The sequence below is a fragment of the Capsaspora owczarzaki genome (genome assembly GCF_000151315.2).
Source record: "Capsaspora owczarzaki ATCC 30864 unplaced genomic scaffold supercont2.7, whole genome shotgun sequence".
Lineage (NCBI taxonomy): Eukaryota > Filasterea > Ministeriida > Capsasporidae > Capsaspora > Capsaspora owczarzaki.
The window spans coordinates 844,809-867,445 of record NW_011887298.1 but is presented as its reverse complement, the minus strand read 5'-3'; the positions used below and the strand labels follow the sequence as shown (position 1 = coordinate 867,445).

Genomic DNA, 22,637 nt, shown 5'->3' with positions numbered 1-22,637 from the left:
TTTTTCGCAAACCGAAAAAACCCCAAATCCGAATCAGCGATGGCTTCACGCGGCAAGACAGAGACTGCCAAACTCAAACAGAATGTTGAAGAGCAGCTTGATCGACTGATGCAGCAGCTGGCTGATCTCGAGGAGTGCAAGTTGAGTATATTTGGTTGTTTTGTCAGAGTCTGAGAGTTTCTCAGAATCGAAGAGCTTTTTGAGCTGAAGGCGGTATTTCTCGTTCAAAGCGAGTCTGAAACATGCTTGTGGGATTGTGGGTGGAATAGATAGATTGGGGGATGAGCGATGTAGACTGAAAGAGATAGAGAGCTAGAAGAGATAGAAGAGATAGAAGAGAGCGAGATGGAGCATTACCTCACTCTCGTGCAGAACTGACTGACCTGCCTGCCCTTCCCCCCCCCCCGCCCGCTTTTGTTTGTTTTGCTGTTAGGGCTGACTTGGACGCGTCCGAGTACGAGGAGACCAAGAACGAGACGGTGGCCCAGCTGAAGGAGTTTGACGCGTCGCTCAAGAAGATGATTGCCGGCGACATGAGCCTGGTGGACTCGCTCGGGTCGATGCAGCTGGCCATCCAGGCGGCCATCAGCAACGCGTTCAAGACACCCGAGGTCATCCGCCTGTTTGCCAAGAAGCAGCCGGGCCAGCTCAGGCAGCGCCTCACAGACCTCCAGCGCGACGTCAAGCTTGGCAAGCTCGCAGAGCCAGACTTCCAGCAGCAGTCGGTCGAAATCCTCGTTGCCCTGCGCAACCTGGGCGAGCAGCTCTCGCCGGCAGAGGTCGAGTTCCTCAACAAGCACAGCTCGGGCTCGCTCAACAACTTTGAGAAGGTTTCGAGCGATCTTGGTAAAGGAGGGAAACGCTCTTGTTTTTGAACGAACGGCCCGATTTTCTGATGGATGGATGCTCACTTGTGGTGACAACATTTTTGCTATGCATGCGTTTATCGTTATCTTTTACTGCAGCGGGTGACAAGGTGCTGTCAGCGGCAGGCTCTCAAGTGGCGACTGCGCGCAAGAACTGAGAATACAAAGCGAGACACCACTACAAAGTACTACGAGTTGCCTCTTGCTGCAACCCTGTCATGGATGTTCGTCTTCGCATTTGTTTTTCCGGGGTCGTGCCGTGTTGCATCTGCAGTGACAAGTCCAATACATGTTGGCAGTCTTCTTTTTTGTTCAGCACTTTATTTTTTTCCTTCTTTTGTTTTGCCACAATGACCAACGACTCCATTCAAGATGGCTGGTTTACCGAGAAATCGGATCTGTGGCCTGGACAAGGACTTGCACTCAAAGTCAAGCAGGTTTTGCACCACGCCAAGTCAGACTTCCAGGACATTCTCGTGTTCCAGAGGTAGAACAACGGTGATAAATCTGAGAGCTGTCAAAGTCACACACAAACTCCTCGAAACACGCCGTTTACTTTCAATTGTATAATTTTGCCGAATTCATTCATTTGCTGCTCCCCCCGTTCAACCCAGTGAATCGTATGGCAATGTGCTTGTGCTGGACGGCGCCGTGCAAGTGACTGAGCGCGACGAGTTTGCGTACCAAGAGATGATTGCGCACCTGCCGCTGTGCATCCACCCATACCCCAAGAGCGTAAGTCCAAGTGCGATCGGCGTGCTGATGTTTGGTGCTTTTGGCGGGGTGGGTTGAGTGGGTTGAGTGGGTTGAGTGGGCGAGCTGTCCTCGTGTTGCCTGAGTGAGGAGGACTGTGACGGCAGTCCCCATCGCCCGGTTTCCCCTATGTCAGGTATATCTCTGAGAGTCGCGCTGTTACTGTCTGGACAGGTGCTGATTGTCGGCGGTGGCGATGGCGGCGTCATTCGTGAAGTCATCAAGCACCAGGCTGTGGAGCACATTACGCTCTGCGAGATCGACCCGGTAAGTAAGCGCAAGCAATCCATCAATAAGGGGATGGGAGGTGTTGTTGCAAATTCTGTATGGTTTTGCAACTGCAAGCAATGGGCTTCCAATGACGCAGCGAGAGTTTGGTAGTCCAAACGTTGCTCATTCACGCTTGATATTTCGCTTGAACCCTCGCATGAATCGCGAGCAGCAAGTCATTGAAGTCGCGAAAAAGTACCTGCCGTCACTCGCAGTAGGATTCAATGACCCGCGCGTGACTGTCCATGTCGGGGATGGCGTCGAGTACATGAAGCAACATGCCGGCAACTTTGATGTGATTATTACCGACTCTTCAGATCCGATTGGTAAAGCCGGGGGTTTTTTTGCGCAAATGCGTAGAATGCGTGTCTGGACCGACATTATTGATCGACCTCTTGGTTTAACGTGTTGCGACGGAATCGGCACAGGTCCAGCATCCGCCTTGTTCGAGCAACCCTTTTACGCGGCAATGCGCAACGCCCTGAAACCCAACGGCATTGTGTGCACTCAAGGTACGAGATTGGTGGTTTACTTGCTCATTCTGTTGGAAGCGCGATTCTCTTGTGGTGGGGAGAGAGAGAGAGAAAAAAGCTCATCTTTTGCTCCGTTTTGCTGGTCCAGCCGAAAGCATCTGGCTGCACTTGGACTTGATCTGCAACATGAAGCGATTTTGTTCAAAGCTCTTCCCTGTCGTAGGATATGCATGGACGAGCATTCCGACCTATCCTTGCGGTCAGATCGGATTTATGATTTGCTCGCTCAATCCGTTGACAGAGCTGGAGCAACCCACGCGCTCGTTCTCGGACACGCAGCTCAAATCGCTTCCGCTTCGATACTACAACAAGCGCATCCACACCAGCTCGTTTACCCTCCCGCAGTTTGCGCAGGTAGCGCTCGACGCTGTGGACAATGAGCCTGAGGCAGTTGCTGCTTCCCAAGCTGCTACATCCCACGTTACGCTTCTTCGAGAGCGCGAAAGTGCTGAAGAGCTTGCCAATCGCCGAGACAACGAGGATGCTGAGGATGAGGAGAGTGAGCAGCCCAGCGAAAAACCGGAACAAGTCGAAGCAGATGCATCCACCGATGCGTCATGAAAAACAAAGCCCAGATGATGATGCCTGGAAAATGCAAAGCTTGTTAGAGTAGAAACATTGTATTCATTAAAAAAAATTTGCGACCCCCACACTTGTGCACTACAAGAATGCGCTAATCCGCCGCTTTTCAGGATTGTCCTCCTCGTCGTCGAGACTGGGCGCCGACTCGTACCCGGGATAGGGATAGGGTCGCAGCCCGGAAGGGCGGTACCTGGATTCTTCATTGAAAGGAAGTTGCTTTTGTCGCACATTCCAGTTCAGACACTGGCTCAACGAGCGGAACCAGTCGGTACTCTGGTCGACTCGATTGATGGTCGGGACGGGCCAGGGCGACGATACAATGCGCAAACCGTCGCCCTGCTTGAGCTCTTGCGGGTTGCGCCCGTCCAGCGAAATCCACGCCGAGTTGCGGCTCGTCAGAGAAACGAGCAGCCGCAATTCCACAGTGTCCGGCACCAAGATGGGACGGAAGGACAAGGTGTGTGGGCAAATCGGTGTCAACAGCATTGCAGGCACATTTGGATGAACCATCGACCCGCCAGCAGATACAGAGTAAGCGGTGCTGCCTGTCGGGGTGGCGACAATCAAACCATCACCTTGCACAGACGTGATGTGCTTTCCATCGCAAAACACCTGCAAGTCACCCAGAAACGGCGAAGGCCCGCGGTCGATGACAATTTCGTTGAGCGCATGAAAGACGTGCGGAAGCCTGGTTGGCACGGAAAAGAGAAAACAAGAGGTGGAGACCAGAGACATCACCAAAAAAATGAGAGACATCACCAAACCGAACAACAAAGATAAATGGAACACACAAAAAGCAGCAATCTTCGCTCACATGCTCGCTCTTTGGTTGTTCTTGCTTCGAATAACTTCGCACTCGAGACGCATGCGCATGGTGACGAGACATTTGCCCAGGAGCACACACTCGATTCTCTCCTTGAAATTGCGCACATCAAACGGCATCAAAAACCCTAGCGAGCCCATGTGGAAGGACATGACGGGTGGACATCGCCCTTGGAACAGCGAGGAGGCGTATAGGATGGTGCCGTCGCCGCCCAGGCAGATGATAAAGTCAATCTGGTCTGCCAGCGTGCCAATAGTCGAGACGTCCAAATTTTGGAGCTTTGGGAGAATAGAGTGGGCGTATGTGACATCATTCACGAGCGCATCCTCTTGCAGCACCGAGCTCTCGACAAAGACGGTCAGTTGCTTCTCGGCCACGAGCCACGTTGTAATTTCCTTCAGCCGCTCCGTGACTGCGCGATCGCGGAACTTTTTGATGACAAACACGGTGGTTGGAGGTGCAATCCACTCCAGGGGAGTCGAGTGCAAGGCCTTGGCGTGCTCGCTGCGAGTTCAAGAGAGTGTTTTTCAGCAAAATGAGCAAACCAAGTTTGTGATACACTCCTTTGAGGTGTCAAAACGGTTTTGGGGGGGGGGGACGGGAGCTGAGCTGGGCAGTGCAAGTGTTAAGCTTACCGCAAGAACTTGGACTTGGCAATCATGTGGTGCTCTTGCCGAATGTTCCTGTGGGAGATTTCACAGCAAAACGTACCGTAAGTTCAAAAGTCCAGATGTCCAGATGTTCAGGATTCACAAACAAACAAAATGCATCCTTTTTTTGTTTGTTTGTTTGTGTTTTTACCGAGGCTGTGGATTGGGAGATGCACCGGCGCTCGCGACTGTCGATGACGAGGCCGAGGAGTGGTGGGTGAGCGGCAGGCTGGACAATTGATCCGCATCCTCACTCGACGACGACGGCGACAACGACGGGGACGCCAGCGCGTCATGCGCAGTGGGGGTGGTGGTGGTGGTGGCATCTGCTGCTCTTGGGCTTGAGCTTGCCTCGGTCGCTGTCAAAGTGGACGTCGGAGACCCGCTCATAGCAGTAGCAGGAGCAGGAGCAGCAGAAGCGGAGGTGCGGGTTGAGCCGCTGCCACCACTGGCACTGGCTCTGGCTCTGGCAGACGGCGGCGACAGTGCGGATGCATCGAAATCAGCAGCAATAGCATCAGCGGCAGCAGCGGCGGCGGCGGCAGCGGCTGCTTCACGGTCGCGCTGGACGAATTGCTCGAACGAGACGTCCGCGCTGGTGATGCTTCCGCTTGCACTGCGCGTGCCACTGCTGTCTGCCTCTCCGAATGAGGGCTGTAGTGAGAACGACGAGGTTGCTGTTGTTGTTGTTGGTGTTGGTGTCGCTGCTGCTGCCGAGGGGGTCCTTGGCCCGCCAGAACTGGACAGGCTGCTCGTTCGCTGGGGACGCATGGCCGTCGCCGCGCTGTCGTCCGTGGGACTGCCACCACTCGAGGCGGGTGTTGCTGTTGTGACTGTGACTGTGACTGGGCGTGCTGGGGCTGCTCGGACGGGCGACAGTGTGCGCGCAGTGGCAGCATTAGCAGCCGCACTCCGACCGCTGGGAGAAGGGTTTGGCTTCTGAGAATCAGAGACCATGGTGATTTGAATGATGATGATGAAGGGAGAGTGGGCTTTTTCAATAGAGAGAGATCAAGAGTGTGTGTGTGCTACACTTGAGAACATTGAGCCAGACCGCATCGTCACGAAGCCGCTGAGAGACGCTGAGAGAGAGAAACGGAAACGAGAGATTGGAGTCGGTTGTTGACACGAACGAACTCGGGAGTTTGAGCCTTTTTGGAACACTGGCGAGAACAGCTTGGCGATCAAAGAGTAGTATCAGACTGAGACAGAGAGAGAGACAGAGACAGAGAGAGAGAGAGAGGGAGAGATGTTGAGGAACTGGGTGAGTTTGCGCCTCATCGTCCTACAGAACATACAACCCTCCATACTGTACAGTACCCCCTTCCTCATAATCGTAAGTGCATTACCTTGTGTTAATTCTTGTCTTCATCCTTGCTTGTCTTAATCCAGTCTTCCATCCATCCATCGTCGTCGTTCCACTCCAGAATGGTCCGCGCAACGCGATCCAGCAGCGACTCTGTTGATTCTGCTGCTGCCAGCGCGGATGCAGCACAAACGCCGTCGTCGCCCAGCCGCAGCAGCACCCGCCGCCGCACTGCCGATCCCTCATCATCATCTGCTTCAGTATCATCATCTGCTTCAGTATCAGCAGCATCCGTGGCGTCGGGATCCAACTCCCGCTCATCATCGCCATCCTCCTCCTCCTCCTCCTCCACTTCCGCCTCTACTTCCGCTGCTGCCGCCCCGTCCGCGCCTGCACCCGCGCCCGCGTCTCTGAGCGACTGGCGCCTCGCTGCCTACCGCGACATCTCGGAGCAGTTTGTTGAGGACGTCACCCTCGACTTCTTCTACAAGCCACACACCATCACGCTGCTCTTCTCCGCCATCGCTGCCCTCGTCTACGTTGCGTTCTCTGCGTAAGGACATTCAAACCAAGCTCGGAGCGTTTGAGTTCTGATTGAGAGAGAAAGCCAGGGTTTGACACGTTGTCTATTCGAGGCAGTTGACACGTTGTCTGAGTTTTTGAAACATTTCGTCTCTGAGCTGGTGAGGGAATGTTTTTTCTGACCCTTGTTCAACTTTGTTGGACAACTTTTTTGTGTGTTGCTGCGTTTGGCAGAAACCCCGACGGCGAGACGGTCGAAAACGTCAAGAACGGCGTCTTGGCAATGGTCTTCTTCATTCTCGTCATCTCGCTCGTCGCCTTCCCGAACGGACCATTCACGCGTCCCCATCCGGCCGTCTGGCGATTCGTCATGGGCCTGAGTGTCGTCTACCTGCTCTTCCTGGTGTTCTTGTTGCTTCAAACGCGCAGCGATGCAGAGGTATGGCCATTGGTTGTTTTGATCGGTATGGTTGGCTTTGCGTTCTAATCTGTGCCTGTGCACCTTTCAATCGACGACGGCAGAAAATCATCTCTGCACTGATTGGCGAGAAACTGGGCCACGGACTGAACGCAGCGAGCGAGTTCTACGCCGAGGATTGCAGCGTCTCGTGGGAGACGGTCTCGAGCAAGTTTGATCGCTTTGTCTTTGCACACCTCATCGGCTGGGTGGTCAAGGCGCTGATGCTCCGAAACGTCTTTGTGTGCTGGGTCATGTCTGTGCTCTGGGAGATTACCGAGGTCATTTTCATGGGCATGCTCCCCAACTTTGCCGAGTGCTGGTGGGACGCGCTCATTCTCGACGTGCTCGTCTGCAACGGCCTTGGCATCTACATTGGCATGCGCCTTGCCAATTACCTTGAGATGCGCACATACAACTGGGAGTCCATCTCGACCATCCCCACCGTTTCGGGCAAGCTCCGCCGCGCCATTTTGCAGTTCACCCCCGTCCGCTGGACGGTCGTCCGCTGGGAGCTTGGCACTGTCAAGCGATTCCTCGTCGTCACCATGCTGATTGTCCTCTTTAGCATCAGCGAGCTCAATGCCTTCTTCCTCAAGCACATCTTCCACATTCGCTCGAGCCACCCCATCAATCTCTACCGCATGATCCTCTGGGCGGTCTTTGGCACTCCCGCTCTGCGCCAGCTCTACATTTACGCCTGCGACTCCAACTGCAAGCGCATTGGCACACAGTGCTGGATTGCTGGCGCCGTCATTTTCGTCGAGCTGTTTGTCTGCATCAAGTTTGGCAGGGGCCAGTTCGCAGACACCGAGCCCATCAAGAGCGGCCTGCTGTGGTTGTGCTTGTCGACCTGCTTCTGCTTGGCGGCCATGCAGCTGTTTGCGCGCCACGAGGCTGACGTTGAGGGTGCCGCCCTCCGTGACAAGGTCACCATCGCCGTCGCCGAGACGGACGGTCGCCTCGACCACGCGTTGGGCCGTCGCCATCTTGCAACCCCGCCTGCAAACCTGCCAGCTCGGGCACAGCTCGACAGTGCAGTGCTCGACGCCCGCGACCAGGTTCGGAAGCGAGGACCTCGTGTCAAGACGCTGAGCGAGTCTTGAGCAGCAAAACTGTCGAATCTCCGGTTCTTTGATTTGTGCTGCTTTTGGTTCACCTTCAAAAAAAAAAGTGCTGTTGCTAATTGGATTGAATGCTCACATGACTAAAATACACAAGCACTACTTATTCACGCACAGTCACCAAAAAGATATCAAGGGAGCATCTCTGATGCACGGGAAACAGTAATCAACCAACGCTGTCGTGGCATTGCAGGGAGATGACCCATCTCGCGCAATGCAACTCGAAGCAACTGACAAATCCGCACACACTCGGTGTCATTGCGTTGTTGGAGCAGCTGCAACGTGACATGAAGGTTGTCGACAGTCTACAACAACAAAACATTGTTGAATCGGTGAGTTCGCAGACCGGAAACAACGGGAAAAAAAAACGAACAACCGGACAACGAATCTTACAGAAATCACCACGTCGCGCGACACTCGCCCAATCTGGTAGGCAAAACTCAATGAAGAAGGAAACGCGTCCAAAGTTGGTGCGCCAAGCGCTGGTAGCACACAGGATGAGGTGGTGAGGGTTAATAGACTGAAAAGGCGCAGTAAAGTTGCTCCAAAACCGGCTTGCTTTGATCGCATCGTAATGTCGGCCAGCAATTGGCGCATCCAGGCCAAACGCGCGCCAAGTGGAAGACAGCTGATTGCCGGGCCGAGAACATTGACCGTCTCCTCCAGCGATGGGCCATGCTCCTGGCTGCTCTCCAGCACGACCAGCTCAGCAAGTTGGGCCAAAATGGCCGGGGTGCCCGTCGCCGCCGAAGCAGCAACCGCAATGGACGCAAGTGTCGCCAATCTGACGATTTCGGGAACGGCGAGCTCTGTAAATGTACGCGTCGCTTCCTCAACATTGCCAGCCAGCCTGCAACCGATCGCCCGCAGTAAGGAGTGGCTGACAGACAGTCGGTCGGCCGAGACGCAGCCCAGAACGGCTTTCAGAGCTTGTCGGGCAGCCGCGATGACGCTCTGTGGGCGGCTCTTGGATGAATCCAGCGCAGCGCCCAGCGTGACGTCGACAAACAAAGTCAAAAGCTGCGTATCGTTGAACTTGGTCGTCGAGAGCCAGATGGAAACGCCAGTCAACCAGCGAGCTTGCAGAGACGGAGAAAGCGCCTCAAAGAAACGCAAGGACTGCTTTTCAATAAAATCGTGCAGCACATCCGTCGGTACGTAACGGATGAGTTCGTCAAACACAAAGAGTGCAAGCGCAGAACCGCCAGACGAGTACGCCGCCTGGCACGATCCAACGCGCAGTAGCGTCCCGGCCAAGGGAGCCGCAAAGGCCACAATTTCGGGGACTGGAGACGTCAACACGGATTGAGCCAAGTGTCGCGCGAGGCTGGTCCACTCGAGCGGTGGGAAGGCGGCGTCCACCGAGGCAAGAACGTCGAGCAACGCGATCGAATCCTTCACAGCCGCCGCCGTGTTACTACCTGCTTGCGCAATGCACTGCACGACGTTGCGCAGCAGACTCGCAGCAGGCAGATAGTCGTAATCCGTGGGCAGAGCAGTGTCTGACACTCCGGCGAGGGCTTGAGACAGCACGACGGAATGGAAGACAGGGCCAAAGCCGAGTCGGATTGTGGCAGCCACGACACCGAGCGCAGCCATTGCAGCAAATCGCAAGGACAAGTCGGGGTGGGAATCGGCAAGGCGACGTAAAGCGGGCAGCAACTCCAGAGCTTGTTCCAGCTGGGCCGTGGACGATGAAGCTGCCAGTTCCTTTGCCCACAAGGAAGGGAAAAAGTTGGGTGCAAGCGGATGAACGCGCGTGAGCGTGGCTAGGCCAACGACGCACGATACAATGGAAGTGTTGGCTGGTACCGGCTGCGCTGGATCCAACGCGTCGGAAAGTTGGACCCTCAAGCGCGTGGCCACAGAGCCCTCGAGAGGCGAGCATCCAATCGCCAGCCCCAGCCAAGGATGCAAGACTGCAAGCGGCGCCATTTGGGCGCAAAATTCGGAGACGCCCCGAGAACAAGCGGAGATCGACTCTGCAAGCTCTGGGACAGTCGGAGCATCAAGCATGCGAACAGTTCCGGCCAGGACTAACACCAGCAGATAGTCGCTTTCCTGAGCCAGCGCCCATGCTTCGGAAGCGGTGCCTTTTCGCTGCCAAACCGCCAACCATGAGCGAGCGGCTTGGCAAATGCTTTGGATGCTTGCGCTTGAGCGCGCTGGACTATCAGCAGAATACTGGCGAGCAAGCAGCAGGCAGATCGTGGAACTTGCGTGCAGACTCAGCACGGACGCCAGGCGTGCCGTCTCTGCTTCATCGGAACGAGTACCGTTGATTGGTGCCTCGTTGCAAAGGCACGAGGAAACTCGCTCGAGCGTCGTTGCAGCCGACTCGAGCAATACTGCGATCGCGTTTGGCGCGAGGACGGTTGGGAGCGCGGCGACAGAGACGGGATTTGTCAAGGCCGTGGTAAGAATCCAGAGACTGCTGGCAGCTGCAAGCTGCGTCCAGGCAGAAGATTCGTCGGCGTGCTGTTGAGCGTGTACCACTTTGGCGGGAGCAGCAGCAGCAACCTGGATGAGATGCTGCAAAGCCGACATTGCTACATGCGAGGCGCCATCTGCGAGGGCCCCAAACTGCATGGTTGCAAGCCAGCTCACGCTGGTTGCGATGCTGGCGGCAAACGAAAGCAGGAGACCGCCTTGCTGACGTCCCCAAGTCTGGACCCCTGAACGAGAGCTGTTGGGGAGAAACCGCTCTGTGCCCTCCACCACACTCGCAGGGACGCCTGCCGCTGAGAAGCGAACGCCGAGCGCGAGTGCCACATTCGTTGTGGTTAAATCCTGAGTCGATTTAGCACCCACATATCCGAGCCAGGCAATGGAAAGCATGGCATTGGCCTCGTGAATGGCCGACTTGGATGCAACTTCGCACACTGTTTGGAAGAGCAACTCGGTAATGAGCGTGCCAATCTGCATCGGTGACAGAGCCACGCCAACCACGGCAGTCGCCACATCAACGCAGAAGGCAAAAACGCGGGAAATGAACACGCCCCAGCCCTGAACAAGCTGGAGTCTGGTTGCAAGATCCTCAACGGGCAACACTGCGCTGCCAAGAAGCTCGCGGAGTGTGGCCAGCGTGGAGCCCAAGTTTCGAGAAATTCCAGTCAGTGCCAACAAGTTGGCAACCGTTCGCGCAGACGACAGCGCCAATAGTTCAGAAGACCCCTCTGGACAGGATGCTAACGTTGCTGGAAGGCGCGCTTCCCAAGTAAAGAGAAGCGCGGCAGCAAATCCGCTCTTGAGTTGCGGGCTGGTGGTGTTTGAACCAAATCCCGCTTGAATGTGCTCAAACGTACTGGCCAGCTTGCGGTCGTGTAGATCGGCGTTTTTGGCCTTGGTGGACTGGACCGAGCGCGGCAGTGTAGCCGCGCTATCGCGCAACAATCGGGCGAGGAGCGGACCGGCGGCAGAGACCGAGCCAGTCAATTGCAACATTTGCATGAGGACTTGGCCATCGAGCTCTAATGACTGCGCCGAGCCGGTTGATTCGATGCTGCTGTCGTCGTGTGATGGATTGCTACTACCAGCAGCAGCAGCAGCAGCAGCACCCTTCACTGCGGAGGGAAGAGGCGCTGGAGGCACGTGGAAGTGCAAACACTCGACGAGAAGTTGCACATCAAAGGTTGCCAATGCTCGGAAGGCCGCCTGACGTGCGTGGTGGCTGCTGTGTGTTGTCGCGATCGGCCACAGGTGCTGGATTGCGTCAAACACAAACGATTTCAATTCCAACGGATTGATGATATTCGGGACGGTTGATGCCGAGGTGACACTGATTGTGCTGGAGGCAGAAACTGCCGTGCTCTCGGGAAGAACAACAGTCGTCAACGCTGACAGCGTGTAGATTTCGGGAAGACTGCCAAGGAACTCGCTCACGGCAGAGGCAACGGTTTCGGGCAGCGCGGCGGCCATAGCAGGCGTCGCCAAGTTGAGCAAGTCGTGCCGCAAAGCACGCCAGACGCTGCGAATGTCGACTTCTCTTGCAAGACAGAGTCGCGACAACGTAACAATGCCGAGAGCAGCGGTTGACGCGGCCAGCTGCCGAGTGGCCCCGCCGCCAAACTGCCGAACGGCGCTCGCCAACAACGCATTGGTCGGCGGGATGAGCATCGCACCGTGTTGAACTGCGTGCGTACGTGCAATCTCGGCAAAGCATGATGCGACGGCAAGGTCGACAGACGCGTCGCCAAAAGGATTTGGGGCCGCAGCAGGAGCACGGCGCGAGAGTTTTGTGACAAAGTGCGGAAGCAATCGAGGGTTTTCCTGGCAGAGAGTCGCGTGGACGCGAATGGCCAGAGCGGGGTTGGCAGCCTCCAGGCCTTCCACAAAGCCAACAATGGCTGGCGCGCAAGAGGGAGAAAACTTGGCAATCTGAGGTAGGACGCGTGAAATGACAGAATGCTGAACCGGAGGAGGAACGGCCCACTTCTCGGCATGCCCAAGCACATACAAACACGAGGACAACACAAACGGGCCATGCGTCTGGCAGAGCGCGGCGTCGTTCGCCAACATGATACGCAGCAGTGCGGTCGTCACATCGGTCGACGGAGCAAACTGGAACTGCGAGAAGAGGGCCACAGCCTGCAGCAGCTGCAGTGCGTGCGGGGTAGCAGCAGAAGAAGAAGAGGAAGAAGGCGCCTGAAGATGATAGTCCACCAAAGGCGCGGCAAGTCGTTCGGGCTGCAGTGCTACCAAAAACAGCTCGCGAAACAGTCCAACAGAGTGCGCGGCCAAAATTGGGGGCAACTCCAGCGAAATGGAGGTTGCCTGTCGTGCTTGTGGGTGGACACTGGACGTTTGCTGAATGACATCCGCGGCTTGTCGAGCCAACACAAGGCTGGAGGAGGAAAGAAGCGGGACAACCGAACAGGCCATCAACGGAAGCAGGCGCGCAGAAAACGCATTGATGGCAGAACCCTCCCTCGTGAGGAATTGGATGGCGCGCAACGCCACAAAAGTGAGATTTTCTTGAGCACTGGGCTCACTCACCAGAAGAGTCGTAAAGCAAGCCGCGGCAGCAACAGCAGCGGCCAAATTCTGCTCGTGAGGCAAGGTAGTAGTAGCAGCAAGCTTGGCGAGCAGAGAAATTTGGCGGGTGAGGCTGACAACGATCGCGATATTATGCGACAATTCACTTGCAGCGTAACAGAGCCGCAACGTGTACAGCATCAGAGCATAGAAGGGCGTATCTGAGGCGCAGTCGGCACCAGACAGGGCAAATACAACCTCGCGAGTCACCTCGAGGTGAAGCGACAAGTGGGCTGCGGTAAGCAGCGGCAATGATTCGAGTTGGTTGAGCAAGAACGCGACAGACGCAGCAAGTGTTGCCGAGTGCCGTAGCAACAATCGCGCATAGGCCGGGGCGTCATGCTCAAACAGCTGCAGGCTGTTCTCGGTGACAAGCTCGAGTGTGTGCATTGCAACGGCACGGTATTGGACTTGTGACAATCGCGCGTCCCGAGGCACCCTCGAGGTAAATCGCTCACACTCCATCAAGACATCCAACGAGAGCGATGGATGGGCGGCAAGCAGAATAACGTACGGATGGCGGTGCACGAGCCGATCGAACGGCTGCTGATGTGACGGTGCTTGCTGGCCGTCGCGTGGCGAGAAATGCAACGCAAGTGCAAAGTGCTCGAGCATCCTCGCGAGCATGTCCGTCAGCGCACACAGCAATATGCGTGAAGGGTTTGACGTTGAAACGAGCGCTGCGCCAATGGCATTGACAGCCGTCGCCGGCGAGATGAGCTGTGCGTCCCAGACCAGCTGCTCCAGCGCAGCAACGGCATTGCGGCTTGTATTGGCAGCATGCACAGCCTGGTACGACTCGTCAAAGCGCTCCAGCAGCAGCAGCAGATCGGAGCTGTCTTCAGCTGACGACGACTGGGTTTGCGGCCTTCGTGCGCCTGCGCCTGCGCCTGCTCCAGCTCCAGTAGCAGCACCAGCACCAGTAGCAGCAGTTCCAGTGGTGATGACTTCGATCAGCAGCTGCAGTGCGGCCTCCGCTGCCACGCGCTGCGATGCGATCGCTTTGGTCAACCGCGCAACGCCCTACCATTGCAAAAGCACCAAGCACCAGTCAAGCCAAGTACCAGTCAAGCTACATTCAAGTCGAACGTGATCGATGTTAAAGGGTCGAGTTACCTGTCGACGATCGGTCGCGTCCAATGCGCAGAGACGCCGTCGGATGGCTGGCAAATCGACCGCCGCCATAGAAGAAAACAAAAACTGAGATACTGGCGATTTTTGGCTCCTATTTGAGATATTTTGAGAAATCAAAGTGAAGTTGAGCTCACTGGAGCAAAGCAAGGGAGGGGGAGGGGGAAGCTTTGAGGTCTTTGAATGTTGTTGGAGCACCGATCCCCAAAATCTCAGACAGCAGCAGCAGGTCAACCGTTCAAGCTGCAAATTCCACAACCATCATAGCTCATTATTTCAATCAGTTTTCCAATCTCAATCATCATCATCATCAATCTCAGACAAAACTGATTCAAACTAACTCAACTGGATTCAATCCTCTTTTTTTTTTTTTTTTTTTTTTTGCATTGCATTTTGCATTGAGAATGTCGACGATCAACGTTTCGACGAACGCGCCTGGCAATCTTGGCCGCACCGAGATGCTCGAGTGGGTGAACAGCACGCTGCAGCTCAACATGGCCAAGATTGAAGAGCTCGCGTCAGGTCAGTTTCACACACACAAGAGGGAGAGAGAGAGGGCAAAAGTGAAACCGTTACACTCTTTGTCTTTGTGTTCAATGCTGGTCTTATATGACAATCTCAACCAGTCACTTGCACCGGAAAAAATCACTACGACAAAGCATGTACAGGAAATGAAAATGCGGATGTGTCGTTGAATGAGAATCGAGTTGAAAAGGGGGAAAGAATCACCATACATTCACTTCACTCAATGCCGCTTGCTTACCCATTCATTCAATCGCAAGTTGGGTGTCATTTCAATGTTTTTCGCTAACAACCATTTCAAAATGTGCCTTTGTTGGTGAATTTTGTTTGCATTTTGGTAGGCGCTGCGTACTGCCAGTTTGTCGATATGATGTGGCCAGGTTTGTTTTTCAATGGAACTTGTTGTCTCGGCTCACATACACAGCAAGCAGTTCGACTCGACATATTCATGGTCTCCCTTGACCCTTGACAGGCTGTATTCCGCTGAACAAGGTCAACTTTGGTGCAAAGCTCGAGCACGAGTGCGTTCCAAACTTCAAACTGCTGCAAACCGTCTTCACCAAGCGAGGAGTTGAGAAGGTTGGTACTTGAACGCGAATCTAGGATTATCACGGCTGCCGGATGAACGTTGGTAGGCGTTGACGAAGAGCAGGACCGAGACAACTCACTTGCTTACAATGCACAGGTCATCCCGGTCGAAAAGCTGATCAAGGGCAAATTCCAGGACAACTTGGAGTTTGTCCAGTGGTTTAAAAAGTTCTTCGACGCCAACCACGGCGGTGGCGAGTACAATCCTGTCGAGCGTCGCGCAGGTGCGCCAGGAGCTGCTGCTGGCGGTGCAGGTGGCTCGGCCACTCGCGCACCCGCCTCGTCCGCTGCCCCGTCCGCTGCTGTTCGCCGCCCCACCCCGGCTGCAGCGGCTCCGGCCACCTCACGTGTGGCTGCTGCTCCTCGCCCTGCCGCGGCGTCGTCGACTACCGCTCGTCCGGCCGCCGCAACCACCGCCTCCGCACGTCCTGCCGCAGCTCCCGCCGCACGGCCCGCTGCCACTGCAACTACCTCAACTCCGTCCGACGTGACGGCTGCGGCGGTGACGCTGCTATCAGAGCAGCTCAAGCAGCAGTACCAACAAACGATTGACGCGCTCCGAACGGAGCTGTCCGAATGCCAGCTCTCTGCAGCCAACCTCGAGCAGGAGCGAGACTTTTACTACGGCAAGCTCCAACAAGTAGAAGTCCTGCTGGACAGTGCCGGGGACAGCGCGCTCGCCGAAACTCTGAAAAAGATCCTGTTTGACGCGGAGGTAACGGAGCTTAAGTTTGCGATTCATTGAGGTGCAGCTGCCAGCATTGTCTCACTGTGTCTCACTTGTTTTTTTTTCTTGTTGTATGACTGTCCTGATGCTTACTAGCCAACGGAAGGTGAAGGAGCAGACGCCGTCGCCCCTGCAGCCGAAGTGGCCTCAACCCCAGCAGCCGAAGTTGAAGAATGGTGATTTTTTTTTGTTTGTTAAATAGCTTATCGATGCCTGACATGAAGGAGTGTTGCGCCACCGAGAGGCGCGGTCGACGTTATTTCTCTGTGAATGTTTGCACCTATTGAATGAAATGTTGATGGTTTTTATGTTCGTATTTAGATTGATTCAGTTGGTTGTTAGAGATTGCATGACTCAAAAACTAGGCGAGAGACAGGTGGCAGCAAACTGGATTGGAGAATGAAGATTAGCGCTCGAATGAGAAATGTCGCTTGGACAAAGTCGGACTACAGACGCTGGAACGCACCCGCCCACAACGCAAACCGTTTCTGTGGAAGAAACGTATCTTCCGCTCCAATGCGGGGAGCAGACGACAATGCCAGTCCAGACTGTCGACGCGTTGCAAGCAAGTCACCCACCTGGCTCGTGCGAGTGGAAAGAAGCGCCTGCTCGTCCTTCGAAAATCGTTCGCCAGCATCAAGTCGGTCTGCAAAAGCGTTGGCGCACAACTGGGCGACTGCGAGTTCGTCCACAAAAGAGTTGGCGGCCTCTGGCACGAAGGCTTGAGCGCGAAGATCCGACAGTGTGGCCGAGGCTGAACGCAAGGTCGCGGAAGATCCAGGCGCGCCAAGAATCAATTCTGCCCAGCACGAAAGCGGCAGAGCCAGTTGAATGTCATCACTGCGGGGTCCGCTGATTGCTTCGAAAAACGCAATCAACGCGGGAATGTGCACCATGGGCGGGAGCGCTGGGTTGATCAGTTGCTGCACCGCTTGGCTGGCGACTTCACGCACATCCCCATTTTCATCAAAAAGCAAACGAACGACGGAATGCACCATCGCAGCCGCGGCTGCCGGTCGAGTCGTGAACAGTGTCGAGAACAGCTGACGCGAGGCCATTGTGACTGCAAGCGCTTGGGCAGCGGCAGTCCGGTCACGAACAGTCGCCGACGGTAGCGCCAGCTGCGCAATGCGTGTCAGTTGTCGATCAAACAGCTCTTCAAAAGCGCCAACCTCGCCCACACCGACATGTGCATGAACTAGACAGTGTGTCAGCGCCACTGTAGCTCGGGTGCGCACAGATTCCGAGGCTTCAAACTCGTGCAAACAGGCATGGAGAACTGTTGCATGCGGAAGGGTACACAGCCGTGCAAGCGAGTCACACGTGCGAGCAGAGACAAGTGCAGTGTACAGCGAGAGTTGGGAGGCCAGGAGAGGTGGGTGTCGGCCGTGAGGCGATCTCAAGTTTGCTGCCAACACCGCGCACAAGTACTCGAGCAAGATTCCACAGACAGAGGGGTCGAGGCCTGCCGTTGCAACTTGCTGAGCGGCGTGATCCAAAAGTAGAGGGAGAGAATCGGCATCCAGCTGATCCAGCGACAGTTGTGTTGCCAAAGTCTGGACGGAGGTCAACCGCAAGCAAGCGACCACCAACAACGATCCAGAAGCCAGGGCGCTTGAAGCTGGAGGAGTGCGTCGCAATACACTTACTGCTGCAGTGTCGCGAGCTTGCACGTGCAGGTCAAGACCATCGAGATGTTGGTCTTTCGGCAAATGGGCCTCTACAAGATGAGAAATCTCGAGGTAGCAAGTCTGGACAGCTGGCGCAACCACTGAAGTGGCTTGAATGAGCCACACAAGACTAGCAACACTGGGCCAGACTGTGGTGGCGAGTTGCTGGCTCTGCGCGGTGCTGGAACGAGCCAGATGCCACGACAGCACCTCAAACACCTGCAACAACACGCCGTGCAAGGTATTTTGGCGACGCTCGGCTCTCAACGTCTCGATCAGCGCACAGACAAACTGGCACACCTCGGAGCTTGGCACGAGCGCAATCGTGGCGCGTGCAGCGGAGCATCGAGTCAAGAACAACGGGCTGTGTGAGCAACGCACGATGGCCGCGTCCAGTGGTTGCCGAGACGCCAGAAAGTCCTGCGCCGAAGACACGTACTGCGATGGGTGAGGCGGCGGGCTCAGGCTACACAAGATCATCATTGCAGCATGCAAAGCGCTGGATCCGTGGTCGAGGTTGGATTTCTCGCAAATCTCCTCCAGTTGGCGCCGCAAGTCCGGGTAGCGCTGGTACAGCTCGTCCAGCGTGGAAGATGCTCGCTGGCCAGGCGTCGACTGGGGCGTAAAGCCAACCACGCGGGGATGCAGGCAACTAAACAGCAAGGTGGCTGCGTTGCGAACTGGCCAGAGGTGGTGTTCAAACAGACTCAGCGCCATGGCGAGAATGCGCGCCAAGAACGACTGGAGCACCCCTACAAGTCGAACATCGCGCACCAAAATGCGCAAAATGTTGAGCAAGTGCACAATGCTCTCAATGGGCGCGGCCTCATAACGGGTAGGGCTCGGCTGCAAGGCTTCGACCGCGACGGCAAGTTTGTGCTGAATGGCACTCAGAATCGAGTCGATGACATCACGAACCAACAGATCGCTCTGGATGCTCCGAGACATACTGGATGCAAGCAAGGATGCAACCAAGAGAGGCAAGCCTGCGCTGCGGCGGGAGATGGCAATTCGGCCAGTCGCTTCCGCCAGCACGTTGTCGAGAGCGGCAGACTGGTGCTCGACGGGCGTGGTGGCCAAGACGCCTTTGAATTGCGACACGCCCGCAGCCTCGAGTGCAATTTTGAGCCAGGCAGCGGGAAGCAGACTGAGATGGGAGTACTCGGCACGCGCCCACAAATGGCCACCAAGACGCCAAAGCCGTTCGGCAAGCTTGAATACAACGCCTTCGCCAATACCAATGCTGCCCTTGTGTCGTGCTGCAATGAGGATGCCGACCGACTCTGCTGCGAGACAGTCGAGCACTCCGTCTGGCTTGATGACAAAGGCAGTGCGTTCCGCGAACGGCGCATTGGGTGTGGCAAAAATGTCGCGAAAGAGCGCCTCGGTCACATCCTCAAGCAAGAGGCAGCACTGCCGTGACATGCGAAAGATGAACGTCACGGACGGCGCGCGTTTACCGTTGCTGCTGCTGGTGCTGGTGAGAGCTTCCAACTCTTCTTCGTCATTGTCATCTGCCGCATCCTCTTCGTCGTCCTGACGATCGGTGGTCGTCGAGTCTGATGTGGCGTCCACATCAGCGAGGGTCGACTGCCCTTCTGGTGCCGCGCACCCGACCAAAGGCAAGGACAGGCGGAGCAGCTGGGTCAGCCGCAGGTGCAAATCGCAGCCAATCAACGCATGAAGACGATGGGAGGCATTTGCTTCGCGAAGCAGCACTCGGCAACAAGCGAGCAGGTTTGGAATTTCGAAGAGCGATGCAGGACGCTTGAAGGCCGGGGACGGAGAAGCTGCTGGGCGACTGCCCGAAGTGGCAGCGATGAACTCGACCATGGCGGCGTCCAGTCGAGCAAGCAGGTGCGTCCAAAGTGTCATCCACCCGTCTTGTGCTGGCTGTGCGTTGGAGAGCAGCGAGAGATCGAGCGGATTCTCCGGGTTCAAGTGCCAGCTGAGGACGCAAAGCAGTCGCGGAACATGCTCGAGCTCGGCGCTGCGGAAGGACGGGAGCAATCGCACGAAAAGTTGGAAGAGGTCATCTAGTTGGAACCCGTGGCTGTTGCCGTCAAACCGGCTCTGGCGCAGGAAAGGTCGCGGAAACACGGACAAAATCTCCAGAGCGCAGTCACAAACTGTCGAATAACTGTCGTGAAGGGCAGGAAAGACAACCTCCAGCGTACGAGTGGAGAAAAAGTCGTGTTGGAAGGCCGCCGATGCAGAAAAGAGCTCGATGATGATGCGCATCCAGCGGAAGGAAAGCAGGCGTTGTGTATGCGGAGCAGCGCGATGGCAAGATTGCAACGCGTGCTCCCACAGCCAGCGCACAAATGAGGGCAACGCTTGGGGCTCCACGACAGAGGTAAGGTCGGACGACTCCTTTTTGCTCAGACGAAGAGCAGAACTCAAGCTGCCGCAACCACTAGCAATTCGCATCAACGTCTGGCGAACCACCTCTTCAACGTGAGAAGTGAGAGAAGCCTCGGTGCAGAGCATCGCAACGGGGAGGGCTGCTTGCAATGCCGAGAGCTCATACTCGCTGACCGGATCCGCGACCATTTTCGGGGTGAGCAGCAGACTGTAGGCGATCGCAGCCAAGTGGCTATTGGGGGAGCACAACGCGGAAATGTACAATTCGAGTGGAAGGAGCCCGGGAATTCGCAGGCCGTCCGATTCGCTCAAAGACGGTTCAAAGGCAGTCTTTTCGAAATGGCCCAGGCGTCTGGCTGCAACTAGCGTGGAAAGTAGTAAGGTGAGCGGACCCACCTGCCGTGAAAGAAGAGACAAATTGGGAATGGCTAAAATGGCCGACACGATGCCATCACGATGCTCTGCCAGCAGCCTGGGCAACACTTGCTCGGTCAACAGCGGTAGAGCGACTGGATCGCTAAAACCAAACGGCCGTACATTGCTCGTTGCAAGCGGTGCAGCTGGACTGGTCGTAGGATGCGCCGAGTCGAGAAACGCCGCCCTCAAGGGTTCCAACCACAGCTCGAGCTGCTGAGGAGCAGTGTGTGCAATGGAGGCGAATAAAAGCGACGCAACCGAGGCCAGTGTTTGCTCGCCCAGCGCAATCCTGAGCGCGACGGCGGCAGGATTGGGAAGGTGATGCGTGATGCGACCAAGATGCCCGCATTTGACAGCCTCGACAAGAATCAAAATCGCGAGCTTGGAGTGTAGCCGCTGCGAGGAAAATTTCAACGCGGCGTCCAGCGCTCGATCGGGCGACTGTGGAGCATGTGCTGTGCTGCTCCAACTCGATGAAGCCAAATCCACCGCAGTCAGACACTTGAGCATGTTTCCAATCAAAAACCGAGCGGCGGCGTCCTGTTGCGTTTCGGCAATGCCCACAGCAAGTGACACGACAGTGTTTCCCCACGCTTCCAGCTGAGTGCCCACAATTTGTGCGATCGCGTTCGCATGCAGGCCCGTGTTGTCCGCTGCTGCTGCCGCTGCTGTTGCCAGCGTGGCTGTTTTCTCAACAGAAGAGACCCACAGTGACATTGCCTGAAACACAGATGCGAGAAACCGTTGGTCTGAGCTGCCGCATTGATACACGTTGGCAATGTAAGGAAGCAGTCGGCCAAGCAACGGAGGACTGTCCGGCGACGAGGAGACTGTGGTCAAAAACACATCAAGTGGCAAGGATCGGAGAATGGCATCACAGAAAGCCACACGTCGCATGGCAAGTCCTGCGTCGAGCACATCTGCAGAGCCTTCGTTCCGAAGGAGCTGGGCAGTCCCTTTGAGAAGATCGGGATTGAGAGCAATTGGAGTCGTCGTCGCAACTGCCGTCGCTGTTGCTGTTGCTGCTGCTGTTGTCGATGCTGGATGGCTTGACGGCGTAATTCCGAGCAAGTCAGTCAAGAGCACAGGCAGCAGCTGATCAGGACTGGCTGCACACCAAATGGAGAAGAGCGTGCCGAGCAGAACGCCCACACTCCTCATGGTTGCCTGAGCAAAGACATGCGCGAGTTGGGTAGTGACGACAAGACAGCTGTTCAACAGATCTGCGCCCAGATCGGTGAGCGCAGCAAGTGCAGGGGGATCCGAAACCGATGGGGCGGCGACCAGCGAATGGACGCCGGGCTGTTTTCGAAGAATCAATGCCAACAGCGAGCTCGCATCCAACACCTCGGTGGAGAGCTCGTCCATGGACATGCGAGCGGTCGAGTAGTCTGGTGTCGTGATGACTGCAACGCCACCTGGCAGCAGCGCATGCTCCACGCACTGAACGAAATACCGGGCAAGCTTTGGCAGGTACATGTCCATGGACAACTGCATGGCCTGCGTTGTTTCCACCCGAAGCTCGTTCAGATTGCAGACCCACTGAACCAAGCTCAGCGATTGCGGCAGTCGCTCCAGCCGAGCGGCAATGGCGTGGCTCAGCGCCTTGGACATGGACGCGCCCAGCACGTCGCGCCAAGTGACGACGAGCTTGATGAGCTGTTTCCGCAGCGCAGACGACACGTCCTGAGCGAGCACCAGTGAGACCAGTGTATCGACCACGGCAGCCTCGCACTGTTCGCAGCACGACGACGACGACGACGACGACATTGGCGCGCGAATGACCGCCGCGACGCACGCGGTGACTGGATCGACGACCGTCGCGGTGGACTTCATGCCCGCAGCAGTCCGCTTGGCTGGGGCCTTGCCCTGCTGTGCCTTCTTGCCTTTGCCTGGTGCGGATGACAATAATGGCGACGGCGCCAGTCCATCAGCAGCAGCAGCAGCAGCAGCAGCAGCGTCGGGCTGGGTGTCGCTTGCTGGTGACTGGTCGAGCAGCACATGCAGCAGCGTCGCGAGCTGTCTGCTGCACGCAGTCGCGCTCTGTGCATGGTCTTGATCGAGCTCTGTGGGGGAGGGGGGGGCAGTTTTAATAATACATACACGCAATATATTTTCCGACTCAAATGCAGGTTGATCGAACAACTCGTATTGTATTGTTACCTGCCAAGCGAGCCAATGCAAGCTGAGCCACAGTTCGAACGCCGCTCGCCATTCAACGTTCAAGGACAGGAAATGGAATAAAAAAACGAGTGACACCAACAGACAATTGAACTGGGTTGAGTTGAATTGAATTGA

At 56.0% G+C, this 22,637-nt stretch overlaps 7 protein-coding genes across 7 annotated transcripts; 4 read left to right on the top strand and 3 right to left on the bottom strand.

Moving 5' to 3' along the window:
* CAOG_08818 (hypothetical protein) lies at window positions 1–1,170 on the top strand. The gene is made up of 3 exons (XM_011272156.1): window positions 1–140; window positions 434–846; window positions 966–1,170. The coding sequence occupies exons 1-3, from the start codon at window positions 40–42 to the stop codon at window positions 1,022–1,024; spliced, it is 573 nt and encodes a 190-aa protein (XP_011270458.1). The 5' UTR covers window positions 1–39; the 3' UTR covers window positions 1,025–1,170.
* On the top strand, window positions 1,142–3,066 carry CAOG_08817 (spermidine synthase). The gene is made up of 6 exons (XM_011272155.1): window positions 1,142–1,353; window positions 1,481–1,601; window positions 1,794–1,886; window positions 2,062–2,215; window positions 2,318–2,401; window positions 2,511–3,066. Exons 1-6 carry the CDS (start codon window positions 1,217–1,219, stop codon window positions 2,981–2,983), a joined length of 1,062 nt encoding a protein of 353 aa, XP_011270457.1. The 5' UTR covers window positions 1,142–1,216; the 3' UTR covers window positions 2,984–3,066.
* Window positions 3,030–5,307, bottom strand: CAOG_04754 (poly(p)/ATP nad kinase). Its single transcript, XM_004347455.2, has 4 exons — window positions 4,629–5,307; window positions 4,463–4,510; window positions 3,819–4,331; window positions 3,030–3,692 (listed from the first exon to the last, which is right to left on the bottom strand). The coding sequence occupies exons 1-4, from the start codon at window positions 5,246–5,248 to the stop codon at window positions 3,083–3,085; spliced, it is 1,791 nt and encodes a 596-aa protein (XP_004347505.2). The 5' UTR covers window positions 5,249–5,307; the 3' UTR covers window positions 3,030–3,082.
* A 574-nt stretch (window positions 5,308–5,881) lies between these two features.
* Window positions 5,882–8,000, top strand: CAOG_04753 (phosphatidylserine synthase 1). The gene is made up of 3 exons (XM_004347454.2): window positions 5,882–6,336; window positions 6,540–6,744; window positions 6,828–8,000. The coding sequence occupies exons 2-3, from the start codon at window positions 6,589–6,591 to the stop codon at window positions 7,866–7,868; spliced, it is 1,197 nt and encodes a 398-aa protein (XP_004347504.2). The 5' UTR covers window positions 5,882–6,336; window positions 6,540–6,588; the 3' UTR covers window positions 7,869–8,000.
* On the bottom strand, window positions 7,945–14,105 carry CAOG_04752 (hypothetical protein; the record flags this gene model as incomplete). Its single annotated transcript, XM_004347453.2, has 3 exons — window positions 7,945–8,191; window positions 8,280–13,943; window positions 14,037–14,105. 3 exons carry the CDS (start codon window positions 14,103–14,105, stop codon window positions 8,018–8,020), a joined length of 5,907 nt encoding a protein of 1,968 aa, XP_004347503.2. The 3' UTR covers window positions 7,945–8,017.
* Window positions 14,106–14,431: 326 nt separating this feature from the next.
* Window positions 14,432–16,191, top strand: CAOG_04751 (microtubule-associated protein). Its single transcript, XM_004347452.2, has 5 exons — window positions 14,432–14,573; window positions 14,915–14,953; window positions 15,046–15,152; window positions 15,259–15,876; window positions 15,985–16,191. Exons 1-5 carry the CDS (start codon window positions 14,456–14,458, stop codon window positions 16,066–16,068), a joined length of 966 nt encoding a protein of 321 aa, XP_004347502.1. The 5' UTR covers window positions 14,432–14,455; the 3' UTR covers window positions 16,069–16,191.
* Window positions 16,185–22,574, bottom strand: CAOG_04750 (hypothetical protein). Its single transcript, XM_004347451.2, has 2 exons — window positions 22,503–22,574; window positions 16,185–22,405 (listed from the first exon to the last, which is right to left on the bottom strand). The coding sequence occupies exons 1-2, from the start codon at window positions 22,552–22,554 to the stop codon at window positions 16,335–16,337; spliced, it is 6,123 nt and encodes a 2,040-aa protein (XP_004347501.2). The 5' UTR covers window positions 22,555–22,574; the 3' UTR covers window positions 16,185–16,334.
* Between the last annotated feature and the right edge of the window lie 63 nt (window positions 22,575–22,637).